At 41.2% G+C, this 25,345-nt stretch overlaps 3 protein-coding genes across 4 annotated transcripts; 2 read left to right on the forward strand and 1 right to left on the reverse strand.

Moving 5' to 3' along the window:
• Positions 1-85: 85 nt before the first annotated feature.
• Positions 86-15,632, forward strand: cpda (carboxypeptidase D, a). 2 transcript variants are annotated; one of them, XR_015102391.1, is made up of 22 exons: positions 86-861; positions 1,561-1,808; positions 3,052-3,194; positions 3,855-4,024; positions 4,593-5,020; positions 5,135-5,326; positions 5,908-6,075; positions 6,203-6,312; positions 6,512-6,614; positions 7,060-7,202; positions 7,293-7,462; positions 7,551-7,853; positions 7,937-8,132; positions 8,229-8,364; positions 8,458-8,604; positions 9,424-9,522; positions 9,691-9,755; positions 10,238-10,369; positions 10,465-10,650; positions 12,376-12,478; positions 13,237-15,112; positions 15,199-15,632. XR_015102391.1 is itself a non-coding variant. In XM_086124634.1 (21 exons), exons 1-21 carry the CDS (start codon positions 212-214, stop codon positions 13,461-13,463), a joined length of 4,119 nt encoding a protein of 1,372 aa, XP_085980760.1. In that variant the 5' UTR covers positions 86-211; the 3' UTR covers positions 13,464-15,632. The 2 variants fall into 2 exon arrangements, 1 of the variants encoding a protein (XP_085980760.1); XM_086124634.1 differs by having other exon boundaries at positions 13,237-15,632.
• LOC147197085 (uncharacterized) lies at positions 11,098-11,777 on the reverse strand. The gene is made up of 2 exons (XM_086124936.1): positions 11,737-11,777; positions 11,098-11,659 (listed from the first exon to the last, which is right to left on the reverse strand). Exons 1-2 carry the CDS (start codon positions 11,775-11,777, stop codon positions 11,098-11,100), a joined length of 603 nt encoding a protein of 200 aa, XP_085981062.1.
• Positions 15,633-17,558: 1,926 nt separating the features above from the next.
• Positions 17,559-24,814, forward strand: gosr1 (golgi SNAP receptor complex member 1). Its single transcript, XM_086124637.1, has 9 exons — positions 17,559-17,660; positions 18,006-18,117; positions 18,602-18,689; positions 19,203-19,310; positions 19,392-19,483; positions 21,519-21,593; positions 23,434-23,463; positions 24,121-24,203; positions 24,289-24,814. The coding sequence occupies exons 1-9, from the start codon at positions 17,627-17,629 to the stop codon at positions 24,411-24,413; spliced, it is 747 nt and encodes a 248-aa protein (XP_085980763.1). The 5' UTR covers positions 17,559-17,626; the 3' UTR covers positions 24,414-24,814.
• Positions 24,815-25,345: the final 531 nt, after the last annotated feature.

Below are 25,345 nucleotides of genomic sequence, written 5' to 3' on the forward strand. Positions count from 1 at the left end.
AAAAAAACGGATGAATATTTCAGTCGACCTTGAAAAAAACAGCTTCCTCACATGAAGCCCCGCCCCTTTTGGGTGAAAAGGAAGTTGTCGCTAGCAGGCTGAGGCCGGAGGATACCAACAAGAAAACGCGATATTTGTAGCAGTTCTAACGTAACGGTGATTTTTCTTTCTAGAGTGATTTTCCGGCTGGTGTGGGGGTCGAAAAAAAAACATGGCGCACAGAAGGAAGTCAAAGTCTGCGATCGAAAAACTGCGGGTGCCACTTTTCGTCTCTTTTGTCTGTATTGCTTTTCACCTCGGCGGCACGGATGCCAGGCTACCTCCGACACCAAGCGCCTCGACTGGTGAAACGGTAGAAAACTACGACAAATACTACAATTATATCGAACTCACCGGGCGTTTGCGCTCCTACGCCCAGAAATACGCTCACATTGCGAACCTGTCGAGCATCGGTCAGTCCGTGCAGGGCAGAGAGCTTTGGGTGATGCGGATCACCAAAGACCCCCACATCGAGTCCCCGGGGAAACCTAAGTTCAAATATATTGGCAATATGCACGGCGACGAGACCGTGTCCAGGCAGGTTCTCGTCTATCTTGTGGATTACTTGCTCACTAAATACGCAGAGGAACGGCGGATAGCTGAACTGGTAAATACTACGGATATCTATATCATGCCCAGTATGAACCCCGACGGCTTCGAGGTGTCCCAAGAGGGAGTCTGTGCCGGCCACGGAGGGGGACGAAACAATGCCAATAACAAAGACCTTAACAGGAGCTTCCCTGACCAGTATGGTAAAGGAATTAAAGACCCAGAGAGCATTCCTGAGGTCATGGCTGTCATCAGATGGATACAGGACAAACAGTAAGTATAAACACACGAACAAGCACAGAAAAACCGCTACTTGTATGAGGTATGGTTGCCGCAAGTTGAGAATCAACTTATGCATTGGTGTCAAACGGAGCAATGTGTGTAGCTCATAATCCCAATTAGATAGATAGAGCATCATCAGCAAGCGCTGAGAGGCCTGATAACAATCCTGATTTTTTTTTAATCGGGTGTATTAGAAGAGGGAGAGACCTTAAAATATGTTAAATGTTTTGGTGCAATTTGAGATGGGCATTCAACTTGGGAGTTTTGCATGTATGGCAGTGGTGTCAAACTCTTTTTGGTCGCGGGCCACTTCGTTATGTCTTCCCTCGGAGGGCCGTTAAGACAGTGACACCAAATAAATATTTTATCATCACATCGCATTGTACACAAAAAAATGATGGCTCACTAGTTTTGAAATCAGTCAAATATTTGTTCAATTCTTGTTCAAGTGAGTGTAAACAGGGGAACAGAATTAGTGCAAAATGTCACCATTATTTATTACGTAGGACAATTTGAGTTTTCAGTACAGATTTAAGCAAGGATCATGGAAGTTGACACAGATGATTTGTTTTCGCAGGCCACATAAAATGATGTGGCGGGCCGGATCTGGCGCCCGGGCCTTGACTTTGACACCTGTGGTGTATGCCAATCCTTGCAGGCGACCATAATAACGTCCCCTTTCCTCTTTAGGTTTGTTCTTTCTGGTAACCTGCACGGTGGCACTGTGGTCGCGAGCTACCCCTTTGATGACTCAGCCACCCATGAGCAGCAAGGCTATTATAGCCAGTCAGCGGACGACAGCCTTTTTCGCTACTTAGCTTTGGTGTATTCCAAGAACCACCCGGTGATGAAGACCGGGCTACCCAACTGTCCCGATACACCAGGCGAGACTTTTAAAGATGGTATCACCAATGGGGCGCAGTGGTACGACGTACCAGGTAAGAGGCCCAGAAAATAATCATTGTAAAGATGACTTAGTGTCATGATGTGACCTGTTGTGTCCTATGTGTTGTGTTGTGTTATTTGTTATTTTGACTTCAAAATGGCGCCGCGTGAGTGGCTACCTTTCCAGCAGCTCCTATATTTTGTTGTTCTACTTCTTCCTTTCATAACTTTGCTGCTGTAAATCGGGAATTTCTCCATTGCGAGACTAATAAAGGTTTTCTTATCTTATCTTATCTTACAGAGAAGGAGCATGCGTTGGTTACATTGTAACTTTGGTCTACTTTGCCTCTTCTCCCTCATAGGATCAAAGTCTGTTTCAATGTACAACCAGACATTGGTGTGTGTGATCACATTCGATACCAATTTTAAAATATTGTTTCTTATTCTTGCTTTCTGCTTATTGTGTTACTTTTAATTATATTTATCAAACAGTCAGGTTTGACACGCAGTTTCTCAAATTATCGAAGAGTTCAGCTAGATAAACTTTGGCACCTTTGTCACCTGACGTTTATGCTGCATTGTCCAGGGCGTGACTCTGGATCCGGGACATTAACACTGAGCTATAGGAGCTATTTCATTTTAGGGCAGTCTTAGTCAGCATACAAGACCGTGTTTACATCGGTCGTTCAGTTTAAACCATTGAGTCTAACGGATGATGGTTCAGGTAATGTCTTTTGACAGTCTGGTGACAGCCAAGGTTGAATTATTGCCTCACGTTGTTGGTGTAACGTCATTTGCATGTCATTAGCAGGTCGGTTTGGTTGGTTTACAGAGCACCCTGCTGTCTTTGCTGCGACCACAGAAGTTAACCCTCTGGCATCTCGCTCTGACACAGCCGCTTACGTGATCCACTGTCAAAATGAGCACAGAGGGCATAAAGCTCAAAAATTGGACAGCTGGTTTTCAACATGACTATTGTTAAAGGTGGAATTCATTCTGAAGAGCTGTACCTTTCATATTTGTGGTCTATATTCTACACTTGCTCTTAAAACAATGTGAAAATAAGACATCTTTCCATCCACAATTACATCCATTAAAACAGTTTTGAAACTAATTTTTCCACTTTTGGAAAACAAGAAATGCTTGGCTTGTGGCCATGCATCTTTGAATGGTGCCTTTTGGAGAATTTCACATTTCTCACCTGTGGACCTTGCATTAAAGCAAGATTATCGGTAGAAATAACTCTTAGGAAATTTATTTTTAATGTTTGAATGTTCATCATTTTTGGTAATGCAGGGGGGATGCAGGACTACAATTATCTCCATGCAAACTGTTTTGAAATCACCCTTGAGCTGAGCTGCTGCAAATATCCCCGATCGTCTGAACTCTATAAGGAATGGGAGCTGAACAAAGAGCCTCTCCTGGCCTACATTGAGCAGGTAGGCAACATATTTGATCATTCGAAGCTACAATTGATCAGGTCTGTACAGACTAGATTTATACTCGACGCTAGATTTGAAGTCTACTTGAAGGAGAGGTTTGGAAGATCATATTCTCCTCCAGAGACGACTTCAAATCTTTTTTTTGTCCATTTTTGTCATATGGGGTGTCCACGTGTCTGATATCCAATTGTAAACATTTTGAATATGACAAAAAGTCACATGCATGTTTTTCACAGGACAACGCCGATATGACACCTTAAAATGTGTTTACCGTATTTTCCGCACTATAAGGCTTACCTAAACGCATTCAAATTTCTCAAAAGCCGACAGCGCGCCTTATAATCCGAAGCACATGAAATATAGCTTAATATTTCTTGGACCAAGTATTTTGAAATGTTCTTTGTTGTAGCTGCGGTGGTTGTGAAAAATCTATATACATCAAGCTGTATTGTATTGTATTCCCTTTATGCGTAGCTCCATCTCATGGATGTATAACGCACCCTCAGCAACGATTGTAGCTTTTATTCTATGCGCGTTATAATGCGATGCATCTGAAAACAGTTTTAAAATAGGCCATTCATTGAAGGTGGGCCTTATACTCCGAAGCGTCTTACAGTATGGAAAATACAACTTTTTCATGAGATTGTCTGTGCCTAGGTCCATATTGGCGTCCGTGGCTACGTAAAAGATCACGTGAGTGGTTCAGGCCTCACCAATGCCAGCATTGTGGTAGCAGGCATCCGCCACAACCTGACCACTGGAAGATTTGGCGACTACTACAGAATTCTGCTCCCAGGAGTCTACAACATTACTGCTGTGGCCATAGGGTGAGTCACACTAAAGATTGTTATTATTGTTCTTAAATGCATACTTTCTGAAATACTGTGAAATATACAGAAAAACAATAATGGCCAACACAATAAAATTTTGTGGAACCAGAGGTTGAACATGCTGACTGACCGCAATTTAGATTTTTTTTTTCTTTCCCTGAAGAATATTGGAAATTTTTGGTTCCAGCCTGTTGCCATCATGTTGAAGTATCATTTAACATTCTTAACCGTCATAAAAGTAAGACTACAACTGAGCTTAACAAAACTACCTTTTACAAAGGATGTGTACAAGGAAGTGAAGAGGGAGTCTTGCGCAAGGAGATTCAATGACATTATAGAGCATTGGCATGGGTGAAGACTTTTTTTTAACTAATAAAAAAAACTAAAAAGAAATTTTGCACTCTGCCATAATTTTGATATGATTTGGACCATGGTTAAGTTTTCACCTCTTAAACTCTTAACAAAACAACACAATGTGTTTCACAGTATCGTATTTTCACATATATATGTCTTGGTGCAGAAACGTGTTTTAAGGTGGAACTAAAAATATTTCCTCATTACACAGGTACACACCAGTGACGGTCAATAATGTACAGGTCTTGGATGGAAATGCCACAGAACTTAATTTTGTTTTGGAACCGGTTGCCTTCGAGCCAAATCTCTCAGGCAACGTCACGCTGGCCACACCCTCCATGCCGTCAACTACTGATATCTACACTTCCACCTCAAATACACACTCCCCTCCCTCCACTCAGTTCCACTTGGTGACATCAGTGGGAATTAAAAGCACACCCACTGCGTCGCCACCTGCTCCACAACCTGTTCAACCCCAGGAATTTCGCCACCACAACTATGCTGACATGGAGCTCTTCTTACGCAAGTACAGCAGCGAGTTCCCGTCTATTGCTCACCTTTACTCTATTGGCCGCTCTGTGGAAAATAAAGAGCTCTATGTGATGGTCATCTCAAACAACCCCACAGTTCATGAACATGGTAAAAAAAAAAACATGTTTTTTTGGGGGGGTGGGGGTGGGTATGTCTCATAACAAACAAAGCCATTGTCTAAGAGGAATTTTAATTTTGCTGCTCTCTCTCGTTACCTACTAGGTGAGCCAGAGTTTAAATATGTGGGCAATATGCATGGCAACGAAGTGGTTGGCCGGGAGCTATTGCTCAACCTCATTGAGTACCTATGCCTTAACTATGGCACCGACCAGGAAGTCACACAGTTGGTCAACAACACTCGCATTCACATCATGCCTTCGATGAACCCTGATGGTTATGAGGTGGCCAATGAAGGTAAGAGAAAGATGGTTGGCTGGTTGTTGCAAACAAAGTTGTTGTTCCAGTAAAATATAAAAGCAAATAAATATTCAGTCACTATCAAGTTTTACATCATACGAAACGACGGTATGCCAAATGAGACAACTATACATCAGCAAATATGGTCATGCTGGACCCCCCCCCCAAAAAAAAGTGTGACCCAATCTGTGCTGAGAAAGTTGGTCGCTCTAGTGCTACCAGTGTCAAATTTAGTGTTGAGCCCTGCATTGTTTATAATTGTTTTTGGAATTTTTATTGGTGTCGAACTATGTGTTTCTAATATTTTGGTCATCTAATTTAGCTCCAGGGGGAGAAATTAGAGAGCTAGAAACAATGAACAATATAATGATCTGTGAATGCACCGTATTTGCATATCAGCTGTTGCTTCTTGTTGCTGTGCATTACTGTAACTAGTGTGCACACTTTGATTGTCTGCTATTTTCTTCAGTATCTAATTAGTAGTTAGTTATAAATACAATTCCAGAACAGATCATTTCGTCATCCTGTTACCTCTTGCGGTTCAGTAGAGATGATCAACTGCAACTGTCTCCTCACAGGTGACGTGAGAGGCTACAGAGGACGCAACAACAGCAACAATTTTGACTTGAATCGCAACTTCCCAGACCAGTTTGCAATCATCAAAGATCCCAGGCAGCCAGAGACTATCGCCGTGATGAACTGGCTGAAAAGCAACCCCTTCGTTCTCTCAGCCAATCTTCATGGAGGCACGTCTACTTGTAACAATATACTACAAAATACTGCGTTGTACAACTTGGGTGTTTTGTATTTTTTTTTTTTATCTACACACCGTTTTAATCGATGCTCCTCTTTCCGTACTCTTGGTAAGTTCAGGTTCTATGGTGGTCAACTACCCCTTTGATGATGATCAAGAGGGCAAAACCCAGTACAGCAAGTCACCTGACGACAAGGTTTTTCAGCAGTTGGCTCGAACCTACTCACAGGTAACTGAATTGCTGCTTCCAGCTGGTGTTGTTTCTTCTTTTGGTTTCATGTTGTAACTGAAAGCAAAATGCAATGGAAGAGCCCCCCTGACTCAGTAAATCATTTATGAGGCAACGTCTCGCAACATTACTCTGTGTTTTTCTTTTTTTTTTTCTTTTTTTTTTTTTAATTCTTGCGTGTGTTGTTATGCACTTGCAGGAAAATCCTCTGATGCACAGTGGGCACCCTTGTGTCAACCTGTACCCCGGGGAATACTTTGCGGATGGCATCACCAATGGCGCCAGCTGGTACAATGTTGCCGGTGGGTTGATGGACACGCATAAAGTACAAAACAACAAATATGTGTGGACAAATATGGATAGGATCACAGGCTCGGACATCAGATACTCTTTGTGCCTTGTATATAGTACACTTGCAATAGTTTTGTATAATTTTACAGCATAATATACTGTTAAAAGAATCTCGATAAAGACCATTATTGGTAAAGACAATGTTTTTATTATCTTATGTCAGATGCCTTGTATCGTTAGGCAGTTAGATGATATCTTTAGATCCGTAGATATGCTATATTGTTGTCAGTGAATGTACATTAATTAAGGGCTGTGGTGGAATTGATTTAAAAAAAATAATAATAATAATTTAAGTATCGGTAAACACCTTAGGATCTCCCAAAATGAAAACAGTAGTAGTACCTATTGACTATGTGAATGTCAATACTTTAACTGAAAAAAAGAACATTTCCCCAGGTGGCATGCAGGACTGGAATTACTTAAACACTAACTGTTTTGAGGTGACTATTGAGTTGGGTTGCGTGAAGTACCCCTGGGCCAAGGATTTGCCAAACTATTGGGAACAAAATCGTCGATCTTTGCTACAGTTCATCCATCAGGTAACCGACACCATTAAATGATCTGTAATATTTTTCCTTTTCATCACTGTTTTGCGTTGACCCTGCGTGCGTGTCTGCGTGAACCCCCAGGTTCACCATGGGATCAAAGGTACAGTCTCTGACATAAGGGATGGCATGGGGATCCCCAATGCCACCATTCAGGTCGAGGGCATTGACCACAACATCACCACAGCTCACACTGGTGACTACTGGAGACTGCTGGTCCCTGGGACTTATTCCATCACTGCCTCCGCCCATGGGTAAGATTTCAATGATGAGACAAGTAGCACAATTCCTGTACAGGTACAGCAGATACACTCTACCTTTTTTTTTATTTTTTTTTATAAGATATCAACCTATGAGGACTTACGCCACCGTGTCCAAGAAAGGAGCGGAAGTGGTTGATTTCCGATTGACACGGCTTCACACAGAATCTAACGGCCTGTCACCTTCTGGACCCCAGCCAACCCCTAACCCATCCGATGAGGAGTTTGAGAGCTTAATTAAGGCCCTCTCTCTGGGCCAAGGTTTAGACCAGCTGGTCAAGAGCACAGACACAGAGAGCAGTTTCAGATTCCGAGGTTACAAGGAGCTGTCCGCATTCCTCCGAGGTCTTACCCTCAACTTTCCGAAAATTACATCCTTGCAGAGGTAGGGAGCCTTGCTGTGTTACAACCACCTTGGACCTCATATGGTTGCAATGTGTTCTTAAAATATGCTTCATTTCCATTTAGTTTGGGCCACAGTGTTGAATTTAGAACTATTTGGGCTCTGGAAATTTCCAACAACCCAGGAGAGGCTGAGCCTTCTGAGCCCAAGGTCCGCTTTGTCGCGGGGATCCATGGTAACGCCCCTGTGGGAACCGAGCTGCTTCTTGAGTTTGCTGCCATGTTATGCATCAATTATGGAAAAAACTCAGTCATTACAAGGGTGAGGGTTTTTTTTTTGTTAGTTTTGAGTGATAGTATTCTTCTCTTGACATGCATGTCTTTAAATCAAAACTCTTTAACAATCTGCACTACGTAGCTCATCAACGAGACAACTATTGTAATTGTGCCATCGATCAACCCGGATGGAAGAGAGCAAGCGGTGGAGAAGCAGTGCACCTCCACCCAGGGCTTCACCAATACTCATGGCAAAGACCTGGACGCAGACTTCTTTGGTCAGTTGCATAGTTTTGTTTGAATGAACACATCCGACATGGACAAAGACAACATTCATGCAATGCCTTTTGCATGTAATGCCCCTTTTTTAGGCAACGCATCTCAACGTTTGGTGGAGCCCCAGCCAGAAACCAGAGCAATGATGGACATGATTTTAGATAAAGGCTACACACTGTCTGTGGCCCTTGATGGAGGATCACTTGTGGCTACTTACCCTTATGACAAGCCTGTCCAATCTGGTAACTCAACAGCCCGCTTTCACCAGTGTGTGGTTTCAATTCTTGCCCGTTTTATATATCAAACTTTATTTATATAGCACTTTTAACACATACAAATGCAACTCGGTGTTTTATCGCAAATACACTACACTAATTGGCTACAGCCCTTGGTATACAGCCAGCCAGTCAAAGAACTGCATCCAAAATGTCTTGAAAAGATTCAAAGGTTTCAAATGAGGTCTTCAAATCGCCTCTCTGTATGATGCAGAGAGCAGCTACAATATAACCTCTTGTAAAATTGATAGCGAACATATCTTGTCATTCCAAACTAAATGTGATCTTTTCTAAAGCTAGGCTCTGTGATTTAGCTCTTCCACGGGATCTCATTACACACATGTACCTATTGTTGTGTCCAATAAGGTTAACTTGAAATGCAGCGTGATTGAACGTGCGATTAACATGACATTCAATGTCTAGACATATGCTGTGTTTTAATACATTTCCAAATATTGCTTTCAAAATGATTACACCCATGCCCGTTTTCTTTCAGCTACATAATTAATACAATACATATTTGCATATTTTATAGACCCACATGAGATTTATAGTGACTTCTATTGTGACTTGATGCGACGAGCAGGCCGGCAAACTTATTAGTTACATAATACAATGAGGTCACTGTGTCCTCACAACCCAGATTGACTTGACAAGCTAAAAAGAGAATGTTACATAACTGCAAGTCTCAAAAGAGTTGGATGAACTATATCACCTGAAAGCTGTTTGCTGCTCAGCGTCACTGGATAGCACTAATCTCCACGTTTTTTGTCATTTATTTTACAGTGGAGAATGAAGGCACACTGAAGTACTTGGCCAGCGTTTATGCCAACAACCATCCCACGATGCACCTTGGCAACACTGGATGTTCGAATAACGGGCAAGGTATTATTTTTCTATTGTGCGTTCTAATGAACTGTATGTCACTACTTATTGTGTATTTTTTTTTTTTTGACAAAGAACTGTACTTGCTTCTGTAATCGTTTATGAAATGGAGGGTAAGAAAGCTCTGATAACATTGTTTTTTTACCCACCCCCCTCCCCCCTTTTCAGCAAGCAACATTCAAGATGGAGTTATGAGGGCAGCCGAGAGACAAAGTCATATGGGCAGTATGAAGGTAGGCTTTGTTGTTGATTCAAATAACTTCTGGTAATGTGGTGAGGGGGCGGGGGGAGCAAATGCAATGAAGGTTTTGAAATTACATTAGAAATTGCCTCAATTTTTATTGAAATAGCAATTTTTATTGACAGCTTAATACCAGTCGAATGAAATAAATCACTCTGTAAAAGCCAACTCGTCTCATTGTGGACATTTGAAGCCTCATCGCGTGCCCCTGGCTCTTGCCAAGTAGCCGAATCCAGCAGGCGATGTAGCTATGGAGATCCACAAGAATATACATGTTTTCCAACTGTTATGGTTTCTGATGAGAACATTGTTTCTCAAAGACATTAAAAAAAACAAACAAAACACATTGACAGGATCTGGTATTCCACTTTCGAGTATTCTTTATTGATACACAGATGGAACCCCCCAATGTTTACGTCAAGAACGTAGAACTTTGCATTCTTTGGAACTTGATGTGCATTCATGTGTTTGCAGGACTTCAGCATGGACTTTGGCTACTGTCCAGAAATCACAGTGTACACTGGCTGTTGTGTTTTTCCTCCAAGTGAACAGCTTGCCACACTCTGGGCAGAAAACAAGAAGCCCCTTCTGAGCATGTTGGTGGAGGTACGCTGCCTGAATCCTTTTCCCAACCGGGTCCTTTCTGTACACCTTAACTGAATCATTTCGCCATCTTCTTCATGCATCTTTAACCCATCCAGGTCCACAAAGGAGTGAGAGGAGTGGTGAGAGATAAAAGCGGGAAGCCCATTGTCGGCGCCATCATTGTCATGAATGGGGGTGTGAGAGTCTTCACTGCAGAAGGTGGTTACTTTCATGCGTTGTTGGCGCCCGGCAACCACAACATCGAAGCGGTTGCTGATGGCTACCAGCAGCAACGCCAAGAGGTATATACACACACACACACACACATACATACATAAAACGAGCGTGTGTGTGTGTGTCTTTGGCATATTCTTAAAATCTAGTTTATACTGTTCCCGCTGTATAGTCCTGAAGGCATAAAGTAATTTGATGTAGTCAAATTACTTCACCTCAGTATAACCGCTGTCTAGTAAATTAAAATTTTTTAAAGCAGCTTTGTTGCATTAAATGAGTGATGCCCCCCCTTTCCATAATTTTTTTTCCTCAAGTAAAATGGAAAAAATGTCATTTTAGTGACAAATACATTAACTCTGCGAATGGAGGTCTTTACGCGATTATGAGCCCCACTCCTATTTGAACTGTAGCATGTACTGTACTTATTTTCAGCAAAATATTGTCAACATTCATAACTATGCAAGCAAAAAAAAAAACTCAAATATTTTGAAGGGATTATTAAAATACTGCATGCTTTATTTGGAAAAGTCTCCATTACTGTCAATGTCTATGCTGGGTGTTGTGCGAAGCAAACAAAATCGCTCCATCACGTTCACCGTTCCTTGTGCCTCAAACATTTGAAGCATGGGGTAGGCCAGCTCTGTAAACAGATGTTCCTTTATAGTGCGTCCCAGCTCCAAATTGTACGCTCTCGGCTTCCCACAAGGACTTAGCAGCAGGGGATCCACCACTAAATGATACATGTGTTGGTACTCTGTTACCGTGAAGCCATGGATCATTAAAGGTCCCGATTTTGGGTCAGACTCGTAGGTCACAACACCGTTGGAGCAAATGTCACTTTGTGCTTTGTCATTGAGGGTTACATGGAGGTCTGGAAGAATTGCAGCATTCCTTTTGTACCGCTTGTCCAACTCTCTTGGTACACAATTTGCATCTTTCTGCTCATTCCACACATCCAAGTCAAAGTCAGTTTTGGGTGCCAACATGTAACTCCTTTCCTTTGTCATTTCTCCATATTTCTTCGGACATCGAATACGCCGCCTTAAGTCATAGGAACTCATCTCGTATGCGGCATCTCTAGAAGTTGAAACGATACCTCTTTCAATGGATAGACTTCAATAAAACGATAATGTAAGATCAAGAGTTGCACTTACCGTTTTATATTCAACACTTGGAGAGTAGCGTCCGGCAGCATCACTGACTCTTGTCCTGGGAGGTGGTCACCCTGCTCAGTGTAATTTTGACTTTTATATTTTGTATGAACCGCTGCATGAATAAAGGACAAAAATAAAGGCTAACTGGTGATCTTTGTATTTCACACAAAGGATGAAGTAAAAGGCAGCGTAATATACTGATTTTATGTATTTTTTTGGGACGAGCAGGCGCTCAACTCCTGTTTGAGACCCACGACAACCTGTTGCAGATTCTACTGAGTAGTCACACCTGCACAGGTGGCTCTCTAATGAGGCAGTGTCGCCTCTCAAAGCTCAACCACCTTATCACTTTGCTTTTCAATCACGAGCAGTGAGAATTGAGGAAACGTTTTGCTACTTGATTTGTTGTGACCTACCTCCTTTTCTTTTAATGGTGCTAAAAGGAAGCGTGCAACACTTAGAACTTTAAAGCACAAAAAACTTGGACGGATGGAATGAACATTTAGACAATAATTACTGCCTGTGTTTGGAGTGATGTGTTACTTTGACAATGTCAAAGATGACCAAACACTGAATCAGCACGTGGGCAACTAAAGTTGTAAGTCATTGTTACCAAATATCTGTTTTATCCCGACTCAGGTGGTGGTGTCCTCCTATGAAGCAGCGAGCTCCATCATCATTGAGTTTGACATGGATCACAGCATCTTTGGTCTGCCGAGAGAATTTGTGGTGGCCAGTGCAGGTAATAGAATAAATCAACTTCTGGTTTACCGATATGGACCAAGTGGACTTAAGCATGCAATGCAAGTGTCTAGCACTATTCATATCGAAGGTAAAGCCATAGTGCTTTACAGGGGCAAAGGAATAATAGATATAAATAGTTAAAAGACATAAAAAAATCAAGGTAAAATTTTAACACAAAACCAAGATAAATGAAATGATAAAACGCGGTTAAAATGACAAATTATCATGTTAAAATCACAAAAAATAAAAGCAAAGTTTTCTTGATGGAAAAAGTGGCAGTAAGCAGTTTTAATAGTAATATTATTTCATAACAGTTAATTGTTCCATAGTTGAGCATACAAATGGGATGCTGATTCCCTTTGATTTGCTTGTCAGAAATACTCAGTAAGCCTGCACTCGATGACCTGTGAGGTCATGTGAACCAGCTTTTGTGTGATCTGTTTGGATGGAAAATCTTTGATTGTCAAGACAGCATAATTTACTGATTGGGTTCAGCTGAGAAATTGGCGTTAGAGTCTGATTGTCTTAATTTTGTCAAGAAATTGTAGCGAGACTGAATGCATTTCTCTTCTGACTCATACCTTGACCTAGAATTAGAAATGACTTCCATTTTTTTAGGAATTTACTGGGGGTCAACTTAGTAAGTAAAGCCTGTACACAACTTTGGGCATTTTTTTTTTCCCCGCCTCCAGAAATGTTTCCTCATTTACAGAACTGACATTTGTGCCCACTTGATTCCATCTCTTCTTTCTGCAGCTGCCTGCATGACAGCATTGGTGGTGACTGCATGCATCATCTGGTGTGTTTGCGCTGCCAAGTCTAATCGGCAGAAGGACGGCTTCCACCGTTTGCGGCAGCACCGGGATGAGTACGATGACGAGATCCGCCTAACATCCATGGGATCCAAGAAGTCTCTCCTTGGCCACGAGTTCCAGGATGAAAGTGAAAGTGACGAGGAGACATTATACGCCAACAAAATCTGAAAGAGCCTTTTGCTGTGTTTGTTTCCTGCTGCAAGATGAAGGCCTGGGACAGAGTGTGGACTTGTTGAACTAGAGGCATTTTATCGGCCTTTTCGTGAATCCACCAAGACTGAGAGACTTTTCTGTTACACTGATGAATTTTGAACACCTGCTCAATTATTAGTCCAATTGTTGCGTCATCAGTCGTAAAATGTTGCGTTCATCTTTTTGTGCTCAAGGTGAAGCTTTAATCTTGTTTGCCGCTCATCCGTCCTGCCTTAGTAGAGTGAGTACCCCAACTTTTGGTGAACAACTTCACCTATCTGACTAAAGACTTGCAAAAACATGCATGGCAGGCTGATTGAACACTCCAAATTGTCCCTAGGTGTGAGCGTGGATGGCTGTTTGTCTCTGTATGCCCTGCAATTGGCTGGCAACTGTCCCCCGCCTACTGCCCAAAGACAGCTGGGATAGGCTCCAGCAACCCCCGCGACCCTTGTGAGGATAAGTGGAACGGAGAATGAATGAATGAATGAGTCTCTGGGGGGTGCATCCAATTCTGTGCCTTGGCATCTCTGGAGCTGCAATGTAGTCCGTAGAAAGCATTTGTGCTTGAGATTTTTGATCCATCCAGTTCTCAAGTGGTGGAAGGAGGGATACACATCGGGCAACTCTTTGCTCATTTTGCACTGTTGCTACACAAATGATTTTGTTTTCCTTAAAGAGAATCTCAAGAAGGGGACTTTCTCAGACGTGTCAGGAATTGTTCTTGTCAGTGCAAAACGTGTCAGCTCACTCGGACTAGCGAGAAAACAAATTATCCTCACATCAAGCAAGTCTTTTAACAAATCACATATGAATGTATTTTATTTTTAATGTACTGTTCTTTTTAATGTGTATCTGCAAAGCACATGGATAACATGATTCATGTCATGGCTGTCCTCCTATTAATCAATGCTGTCAAAATTTCTTTTCAACAGAAAATAACAAATTAGCCCCATTTGCGGTCACTTCTGGTCTGGCTGTCCATATGCCTATGACTGATCGGAATGAATATCCGGAATTCTGGCCAGCCTAAAGGGAAGTCAAGTTTAAAAAAAAAATCTTTACAATATGTTCTATGCAGGTCCACTAGTTGAAACATGGTATTGTGATTAATATTGTGTTTGTGGAATATTAATTAAGCAGAAAATTCACTCATTTTGGGGGGGGGGGGTGGCGTCTGTGATATTGCCACTTGCCAATTGTCACAGCTCAGTTATTTTCTGGGTTTGGTCAAGTGCCGTTTATAAACTGAGACTATAGGCATAGTGATGTCACTTTCACTCGACAGCAAGTGGAGGTGAATCAAAAACAGGTGCGTTTTTCTGCTTAAATCCTATTCCACTAACGCAATATTAATCAGGATGCCGTGTTCCGACGAGTGGCTGTACACAAAAGGTGACTTCCACTTTAAAACACCATTGCTGGGACACGCATCTTTTCCTAACTGTGATAAAATGATGAAAATGGCATTTCAGAGTTGTTGCACAGAGGAAATAGAAAGTCGGTTTCATAACTTTTGGCATAATTGAAAGTTCACCCCCAACCAAACCATTTTCTCAGTCTGGCTGCTGCTGAAGTGGAAAACGCCATACTTAATTCCACACCTCTAATTTAGGTTTCTTTAGGCCTTGCCTTAATTTCCAGTCTTTCTACATTTGGGTTGTAATCAGATGTTTTCATGAATTGTAATACTATTTTGGTGTTTCTTTAGGCCTTGCCTTAATTTCCAGTCTTTCTACATTTGGGTTGTAATCAGATGTTTTCATGAATTGTAATACTATTTTGGTGTTTTTGTGTATTTTGTTCTTACCATGTCTCAATGAGTGTGCGTGTGGTTTTGGAAGTCGAGAGAGTCATGCAATGCTTTGAAGATTTTATATAAAGTGGAATGAACCTATATGTCACGTGTACATGAGAGAATTGGTGCAATTCATGCGATTTTGAACACTAGGTTCTACTGATTTAATGATGCTATTGTGCCCAAAACCTCTTTGAACAAACTGTTAACATTGCTCAGTGTTTTGGTTAAAGATTGGATCATTTCTGGGGAATGGTGAAGTGATGCACAAAGATCTTGTGATGTTATTGCAGTTTGCCTAATGTCAAGACATGTTTTTATTATACTAAAGAACTAAAGAAATGTCATCATTGTTGCCTGAGGTCTGAATATATAGTGATTCGTATCATGATGAAGTTGGAACAATATTTTTCTTTTAGTATTGCAGAGGAAACACGTTGACATTAACGGGGCCTAGCAGACACACAAGAGCTTATTTACACTTGCACTATAAGCATCGATTCCCAACCACTATGCTCACTGTTTAGTGTACCATGAAAGATCATAAAGAAATTAAAAGAAAAAGAAAGTTATTTAGAAAACAGATATCAGTACGTGCAACTCAACAATAAAAAAACTAATCAACTAAAAATCACTCACGGAGTTCCTCAGGGGTCAGTGCTTGGTCCAAAACTATTCATCTTATATATAAATGATATCTGCAAGGTCTCAAAACAATTTAAATGTGTCCTATTTGCTGATGATACAACTTTCTACTGTTCTGGAATAAATCTGAAACAGCTCCTGACAACCGTAGAAAACGAATTAAACAAATTAAAAAACTGGTTCGACAGAAATAAATTGTCACTTAACCTGAAAAAATCGAAGTTAATTGTTTTTGGCACAAGACCAATCAAACACCAAGCTAAAATTATGGTAAACTCAATTGAGATAGAAAGAGCGTATGAAACCAAGTTTCTCGGATTAGTAATAGACTCAAAACTATGTTGGAAGCCACATATCGATAACGTAAAAAGAAAAATAGCCAAAACCGTAGGGATCCTCTACAAAACCAAGGAAGTGCTAAATAAGAGATCTTTGTACACATTATACACTTCATTATTATTACCATATATGACCTACTGTGTGGAAATATGGGGAAATGCCTGCAAAACAAACACACTCCCTATTCTCAACCTACAAAAAAAAGCAATTCGAATTATTAATAGATCAAAATATACGGAACCCACAAATCCACTATTTATCAAATTAAATACGATGAAATTTTATGACCTGGTTGACTTTAAAATCGCCCAATTAATGTACAAAGCACACAATAACCTGCTCTGCCAAAACATTCAGAAGTTTTTCGAAATTCGAGAAAGCAGCTATGATTTAAGAGGTACCAACTTATTCAAAAAACTCAAAACAAGAACAAACATCAAGCAAAGAAGTGTATCTATCAAAGGTGTTAATCTGTGGAATAATCTCGAAACGGACCTGAAAATGAGTAAATCGCTTGCTGAGTTAAAAAACAAATTCAAAAAAATAGTACAAACAACCTACATCAATCAGAGTTAAAATGATAAATTCAAAACATTAAATATAATGATAAATCAGAACTAAGTTGATAAATAGAGAAAGGTATATAAATATCCATTATGAATTTAAGAGAAAATTGACACAAGAGTGTCAGGGTGTGGAAGTATATAATCCCGATACAAACCAAAAGTTGTAAAAATATCACGGTTAAGGGTAAAGTATGAGCCTTAATGGAGACTTCTTTCTTCTTACTTTTCTGATTGATATAAAAATGATTTATTAGATACAATCACATAACGGGGTAGGACTAGATAAGTTTTTTACTTCTTCCTACTCCCTTGAACATAATAACTGTGTTGAATGAAGATTGATTTCTTTCTTTTTACTTTTTTATCTACCTTATTTTCTGTCAAATTATTACTGTATATATGTTTTATGTTCAATAAACAAACAAACAAACAAACAAACAAACAAATTATCCAAATCATCCATTTCAATAGTTTTATGTAAATGAAGTGAACTATTGGCCCGAAAATTATTCGGATACAAATGTATCGTTGTTCATCTATCTACGCAAGCGACGTATAGTGGCAGACAAATCAATTAAATGACCTTTCCCAAAATGACATAAGGTATACTGTCATGTAAATGTGTGCCTTAGGTTTGAGAAAGAGATCCATCCGCGCACGGCGGCATACTTTCAACGGGCGTTGTGCTACTAGAAAAGGTCGACAGAGGGCGATATAGAATATTTGAATGGGGGTCGTTGTCCCTCTGTTCGCCAATCCCGGAAGTTGGTGACGTCTCAGACAAAACAAAGATGTCAGGAATGGGGAGCAGTAACTACTGGGAAGGTAAATGAGATTAATTGAACTCGACTGTCAAGAGTTTACACTGTCGTTCTGTATTATTAACATCTTTTTGTCTGTCGGTCTGAGTTCACGCTCCACGTATCGTGCTTACGTGTCTCGTATCCTGGCTGCCCACAAGCTAGCTAACTTCACGCCATTGCAGCAACAGTTTTGTTACTCCGGTTGTCACGTCGTTCATGGAAGCTAATATTTCGGATGCGTTTTTTAATACAACCGACGTTCGTTGGTGTGATCAGCTTGTCATGGCTGTCCATGTTTTACCGCCCAAAGCTAAGTGGCGCCGAATTTGCAACGATCTGCTGTGCGTGTAATCATCATGTGTTTTAGATCTACGGAAACAGGCCAGGCAGTTGGAGAATGAACTGGACCTGAAGTTGGTGTCATTCAGTAAATTGTGTACCAGCTACAACAGCTCAAGGGATGGACGGCAAGGAGACACGTAAGATGACGATGATGCTTCACAGTGAGACACTTGGGGGAAATTATTTGATCTGCACTCTATCACACCAACAAACTATCAGTGTTTATTTGATTTTCATCAAATACTGTACTGCTGCAACATCTGCATGTATCCTGAAGATTGTACGCAAATAGATTGACTATTCTATGTATTTTAAAAAAACGATAAGAAAAGTTTTTGTTTAATTTTAAAACATTCATGTGTTTCTAAACTATATTACATTTTTAACTTGAGCCTCAATCCTCCCCAGGATAAAAGATGCAAGGACACTTTGACATAATTTCCTCTTTTGTTCAAAGCTTAGTCCTGGCAGGACATACACTCTTCTTCAACCTCACTTTATAAAAGTCCATTCCAGAACAATTTCTGCCACCATTATAGGCAGCAGTACCAAATAATATCGGCTATTCAAATTGTATTTATTTATTTGATTTTTTTGTGTACATGTGAATTCATTCTGCAGGTCAGACACCACACCATTGCTAAATAACTCAACGCAGGACAGGATGTTTGACACCATGTCGGTGGAGATTGAACAGCTGCTGGCCAAAGTAAGTGCATTACCAGTGTCCTTCAAAATTATAGTGTTACGAGAAAATGAAAGTGTGCAATACAGTTGGAGAGAAAAAACCCCATCTTGCAGCAGAACCATTGTGTACTAATTACTATATTCCAGAATCATTATAATTTTCACCCTTTTTATTTATTTTGTAGTTCATATTTTTTGAGTTAAAGGTATTCAACTGTTTATAATTTGAAACTTCAGTACAATTACGGTTGGAGAATAGCCGCATTTTTAATTATTTTTGTTAAAAAGAAACTTCAAATTAAACATTTTAAATTATTCTATACGCATGTCTCCCTGTGACAAATCAAATGTTCATCATCGTCATCGTGATTATGCTTCTATCCCAGCCGTTAAGGTGCATAGCTTTTAATATATATTGTAAGCAACTGCACATCTACTGCCACACGCCTTTTGATTTTCTGGAAGGTTCTTTTCCTCATCCTCAGCCTTTGTCTTTACAAATACCGTACATATATTTTTGATCGCACTCTGTCAGCTGACGGCGGTAAATGACAAGATGGCAGAGTACACCAATGGTCCGGGCACAGCTTCTTTGAATGCTGCACTAATGCACACCCTCCAGAGGCACAGAGACATCCTACAGGTTTGCCCACTCATTCATCATCTTCCATACTTGTATGGCATTATTTCTTATATATACTGTCTCTTCATTTTTCCATTCCAGGATTACACACACGAATTCCACAAAACTAAAGGAAACTTCTTAGCCATTCGGGAACGGGAAGACCTATTAGGATCTGTCAGAAAGGACATTGAGTAAGTAAACTACCGTAATTCAGAATATGCTGGTCATGTGTTACCATTGTGGAGACATATAATGTACAAACTCAATTCCAATGCAGTTGGTTAAAATGGGGTTGAGGGGTGTGCTCCAGTGAAAATGGCTGCCATCGAATGAGTTAACTCCATAAGTGTTCGTGTATTTTGCAATGCGGCCTACAGAAGTTGACCAGTGATAGAAAAGGGGAATTGTGTGATGATAGAGTCAAAGAACGGGAACTTTGTGCCATGTGTCCAGCGTCCATGTCTCTGATCTGGCTGCGCATTACAAAATGGATAAAGTGACAATTACCAATCTACTGGATGGCATAGACTCGAGCCCACTCCGAACCTTTGGAGGATAAGCAGAAGAGAAAAATAGTTGGATGCTTTTGTTGCATCTGTCATTTGGCCAGACAGGGGGCAGAAGAGATCCTCTGATACAGTTTCCCCAAGATTTATGTGTAACAGTGCTCTTATGGATTATAAAACAGCCACTGGCTTGTTTCTGTGAACAACAATTGCAACAGTTTAGCAAACACTGCACAGTATTCCCATCTTGGAGAATCTGTTATGGGTTCTTATTGCAAAAGCAATTTTTGCACATGCGAGCACACAAACGTTACTGTGGTTGTCGCTATTCCATTTCGTAAGAGCAACATGAAGCAGAGGTGAACGCGGACTACTGCTCCCGCTTTTACTGTCAGCCACAAAAAAAAAAAGACGACAGCATTGTGCCCTTTTAAAAAGCCTCGCCTCATCCCTGCCGCTTGGCTTGGCCCTACCACGGTGAGTGCATGATAACATTGTAGTTCCATTTGACACCTGTACTGGGAATTAAATGGATGCATTTGTTCTACAGTGTCCACTTAATCATTTTATTTATTTTATATATATTTTCCCGCCCCCTCACTTTGCCTTTTGTGCTTTATCTCATTCTTTTCTCCATGTGAGGGTGGGGCTGAATTAAATGACCAGCAAGAAGCTTAGTCACCAGATGCTGATAAATGGGTTGCATCAAAGAAATGGGTGTGGGATGTTCACTTTGCCACTTGTGTGTTAGCTATCACATTCACGAAAGGGGAAACGTAGCCTTCTTTATCATTGTATGATGGTGCTGTTAAGTATTTACATGGAAGTACGTTTTTCTTTGTGACTTAGTAAAATGTCGTCTTCCGTTAACTGCTACACGCAAATGTAAAATCCTCGTTTTGTGGTGTCCCTTGATGGAATCTTCTTGTTGTACCTGGTAGTTGCCCCAGTGATAATGCCCATCGCCAAGGGGTTTTTGGGCATTTGCTAAACAGGTTTTCCAGGGTTCCCCTTCCTCGACCGAGGATCAACTGTGTGAACAGTCGTGGCCATTTGCCATGCCTGTGACTCTTTAGAATTTTTGCAGTGCTGCTCTCTTTAGAACCACTCATGCGATGTTCGAAGTCACGGCTAATGCAAGTGGATGTTTCCTCTCACGACTGCTTCACATTAAAGCCTTTCTACTGGTGAACCGCGGGAAAGCTTTTAATGTAACAGCGATGAAAGGAAATCCTGTGGTTTTGATGCCCGCTATTACAAAGATACCGGTTGACTCAAAAGTTAGGCCGAAACTCCCAATGATGATGCAAGATTAAGTTCTGGCTGTCTGGTGCTGGAAATGTTACCAAGCACCGTTTTACCACCATTCCACTATTTGAAGACTAGAGAAATGAAGGAAATGTTTTGAGGATTCACCCTGAAATATTCACAAAGTCAGAGCTTCAAGAAGCTTCTCTACTCGACCCCGAAGCGATTCGCATGCCGCTTTCCTTAATTATTCAAAGCGTCACCCTGTGGCAACAGGAAATGGCTCTCCGGAGTGTGACAGTCAGCCTAATATGTCCTTGATAGTCTCAGAGAGATGTTTGGGGACTATCAACATCTGCTCCGTGCCTTTGACTTGGAGGGTAATGCATCTATTTTGTCAGCACCTAAAAGAAGAAAACCAGTCTTCTAAGCCGGTATGTGTTTTTTAATTTTTTTAAATTTTGTCTTTTAGAACGTATAAGAGTGGATCAGGAGTTAACAACAGAAGAACAGAGCTGTTTCTGAAGGAGCATGAACACCTGAGAAAGTAAGTTCCCATCACGTGTGACCTGTCAATTCTCTGATGTTGGACTACAGCTAGCTGACTTGATTGTAGGCCAGCTAGCTGAGGCAAGTTTGAAATCTGAAACTGTTGCATCGTTTAATAGAGGTTACGTTGCATCGGCCCACGCCGCTGATTCTAAAGCCCCTGGAAGCAGCGCAGTCAAGAGAAACGACACTACCAAATATAGGATAGACCTCATATAATTTCATGGAGCACATATTAGAATTTCGGCCGTAAATGTGGATTAATGCATTTGGTCGTTCAAAAGGTGAGATATGGTAAGAAAACCTTTATTTGTCACACAATGGAGGCGTTTCTTCCTCTGCGTGCGAGTCCAGTATATTCCATCAGGATTGTGTCAAGTGACATTTTCCCACTTGACCACAGCCCATATTACAAGGTTTCTTTCCCCTGACCATAGGAGGGAGAGGTGTACAGTGGAGCTGTACAATAAGTTGCACTTCATTGATTGACACTCGATAATATTCGAGACATTGCATAGGCAATAATGCCCGAAGAATTCTTTTTTAAAAACGTCTGACTTTCTCTTGTATTGCACCGGTGTGCACGATGAATCAGAAGTGGAATGCTTCACCGAGTATTTGTTTGAAGTGTTCTTGTAGCTCCTCACCTCGTTTTCACGTTGTCATAAGTTGCGCATGGCGTTCAACAGATGAGATAGATCCACACTAATTTAAGAGACGTTGCACACTGATTCGATTTGCACTAAGTGCTGTCAATCTTTGCGCCATGACCGGTGCTTCTTATCTGTGACTCACATTCGTTGTATCCGTTTTTCCATCTCTTTGCCATAAAGGTGGGTGTTGATAAATAACCTAGAGGGTCGGAGGTGCAAGAACAGCTAAAGGTCATGCTCACACCGACGAGGACTTGCTGTCAAAAATATGCCATACTTTTGCGATCGATTTCATTTCATTTCACTGTGATCGAGGGAGTTGACAAGATCGTAAGTTTTCAGCGAAATTACAAACCGAAAGCCCACTGAACACTCGGGCTATCAATTTCTCCGTGGCCCCAACATGTAAATGAGACAATATTCTTCAGGGGGCTTGTGTGATGCATCGTTCTGCTGAGGGTGATTCGTATCGTTATTTCTTGATTTCTAGCCAAACAGCCGACTCTTGAAGGTAAAAGTTGAAGATGTTTCATGTCTTCGGTGATTTCTTGTGGCTCAAGTTCGATTGAAACGGGAGAGGCCTTTAGCATTTAATTGCTCTCAAAATGACATTAGTCTGGTAACAGAAACCACACATTAAGCGTGATGACTTCGATGAGTTCTTGAAAGTGGGCTCATCAACCACGACGTACCGTCTTTTTGGTTTTGTCTTGTTTGCTTTACGAAAGCCACCAAATTGACTCCCATTATGTCATTCATTCTAGAGAGCTGGATGTGTGTTTTTTTTAAATTTTAGAAACCTAATTTACAGTACTAGTGGAAATGTGTCTTGTTTTACTGAGCATCCTTTCATGTTTGTTTCTATCATCGCCAGCGTATGTACGCAAACGGGTCAGTACAGCGCGCCGTTGTGTGGACAAACTTGCAAAGAACAGCGGGAACAGTCGACTTGATCGAAAAATCAGATATGCCTGCACGCTGAGCAGGATCGTAGCAAAACAGTTTTCTAACTTGGAGGTGAAAGCTAAAGTTTTGAAGCGCTCATTAACTGTGTCTCGACATGTATCGGAGGGTTTTCCTCTCTGGCTCCCGTTTTAACACAATTAAATGTTCATTACTCCTGGTTGTCCGTACTAGAAATACTGTCGATAACCAATTTATCCATTTCTTTCATTCCATGTGTAGTTCCGATCGACTGATGGATGACACAATAAGGTAAGACTTTCCTCTGTTGCGATACTTAATTGCTGCTGTCACATCCAGGAATCAACACTGGCTAAATGTCACGTACGGATAAAATGGTTGCTCGTCGTCCTGTTTAAGAAGGAAAAACAAAATGGTCACTTGAATTGACAGGAGTTTTTTTTCTCCTCGCTCTTTGGCATCAAACGGCAAATCGTGACTGATTACAGAGAAAGTGCGAAAAGAAGCTTCAGCTCTAATTTCAATGCGGTCGTTCATATCGAAAGGAAGTCGATGGGAAGTTGCTGCCGTCGGCAAGTTGTTGGTACCTGACTGAGGAGAACATGATCCCCCTTCTTGGCATTGCTCGGGGGACTTGACTGTCCCCTCAGCAGTGCCCACCCCGAGGAAGGCACACGGCCTCACGCGACATGGCCTTGAAACGCTGCTCTTGAGCGTTGCCCGCTCCCTCAATGGGATGGAAGGAAGGTGGTCTGCCGCAGCCCCTCCTTCTACTCTTCATTCCTCCTAGCATCCAAAAGCCTGAACAACAACTTGGGTTGCCTCGTAGGGAAGAGTAAACCAATAAATACAACACGCGGCCTTTTGAGAAAATGTTGGCAGGATGCTCCGTAGTTTTGTGTTGATTCATTTTCCACCTATCCATATCATTTGCCCTTGTCTTTGTAGCATTGCCATGGCAACCAAGGAGAATATGACGTCCCAAAGGGGCATGCTGAAATCCATCCAGAGCCGAGTCAACACGCTGGCCAGTATCCTTTTTGCCGTTGAAGCGCATTCCTTGCTTTGTTTTTAATCGGATCATTTGGTATTGTCCTTAATGCTTTGCTCTCCAAGACCGTTTCCCAGCCATCAACAGTCTCATCCAACGAATCAATCTTCGGAAGCGACGAGACTCCCTCATCCTTGGCGCCGTGATTGGCGTCTGCACCATTCTTCTCATGCTCTACGCTTTTCACTGAGTTTCAAAAAGCGGCGAGTAGGTCGGCTATTTGATGTGTAAGACCGTCAGGAAAACGGTTCGTGATTGAGCACTCCGGGAGACTCCTTTGCACGCGGATGTGACGTCTGTCCAACAACAAGATCTTGTGAACTTAAATCTAGCCGTAGGACAGATGGACAACGTTACTGGTGGGTAGATACTTTGCCAGCTCCAGGACACAGAAAACAAAAGTACTCATAACTAGAAAATTGTATCATAACTCCCCGGATGAGACAATGTGCTGTTGATGAACTGTTGGAATATGTGACCATGTTTTTTTTTTTCCTCCACATTGCAAAGATTTTTTTGGAATGATTCTTTTTAATTGATGTGCCAGTTTGAAATGGATGTTAATACAAGTTAATAAATTATTGATATACATTTGTTGTAAAAATTAAGTCAGACTCAGGACCCCACCCCCCACCCCCGTTGAATCACAAAGTAACTGTGACAAACTGTTTTGGGAAAGCTGAATTCAATTTCACAGGTAACCCCCGAGTACCAAATTTGTTGAATCAATAAATCACATCAATAGAATTCTGTCATACAAAGTAAAGTAGGCCACAAAATCTCAACAAGCATAAGCATCATGCCACGATCGAAAGAATTCTTTTTAAAAATATTGAAATCTATCAGTCTACAAAAGGTTACAAAGCCATTTCCAAGACTCTGGGGCTCTAGCGAATCACTGTGAGAGCCATGATCCACCAATGGAGAAAAAATGTTGCAACAGGGGCAAACATTCCCAAGAGGGCTCGACCAGCTAAAATCACTCCGACGACTCATCCAGGAGGTTGAAAAAGAACCTAGGACATCCAAAGACCTCCATACCTTGCTGTTTTCATGACTCTAGCATAAGAAAGACACTGGCCAAAAATGAGTTCCCAGGCAAAAACCACTGCTGTCCAAAAA

The sequence above is a fragment of the Hippocampus guttulatus genome, chromosome 12, assembly GCF_054856545.1.
Source record: "Hippocampus guttulatus isolate MCC_2025c chromosome 12, RoL_Hgut_1.0, whole genome shotgun sequence".
Taxonomy (NCBI): domain Eukaryota; kingdom Metazoa; phylum Chordata; class Actinopteri; order Syngnathiformes; family Syngnathidae; genus Hippocampus; species Hippocampus guttulatus.

Coding starts and splice junctions, on each gene's coding strand:
- LOC147197085 (XM_086124936.1), bottom strand. CDS start 11,777: ATGCTGCCGGACGCTACTCTCCAAGTGTTGAATATAAAACG. Junction 11,660..11,736: donor CAAGTGTTGAATATAAAACG/GTAAGTGCAACT, acceptor TTCAACTTCTAG/AGATGCCGCATACGAGATGA.
- gosr1 (XM_086124637.1), top strand. CDS start 17,627: ATGTCAGGAATGGGGAGCAGTAACTACTGGGAAG. Junction 18,690..19,202: donor TTGAACAGCTGCTGGCCAAA/GTAAGTGCATTA, acceptor GCACTCTGTCAG/CTGACGGCGGTAAATGACAA. Junction 19,484..21,518: donor TCTGTCAGAAAGGACATTGA/GTAAGTAAACTA, acceptor TTTGTCTTTTAG/AACGTATAAGAGTGGATCAG.
- cpda (XM_086124634.1), top strand. CDS start 212: ATGGCGCACAGAAGGAAGTCAAAGTCTGCGATCGAAAAACTGCGGGTG. Junction 862..1,560: donor AGATGGATACAGGACAAACA/GTAAGTATAAAC, acceptor TTTCCTCTTTAG/GTTTGTTCTTTCTGGTAACC. Junction 5,021..5,134: donor CCCCACAGTTCATGAACATG/GTAAAAAAAAAA, acceptor GTTACCTACTAG/GTGAGCCAGAGTTTAAATAT.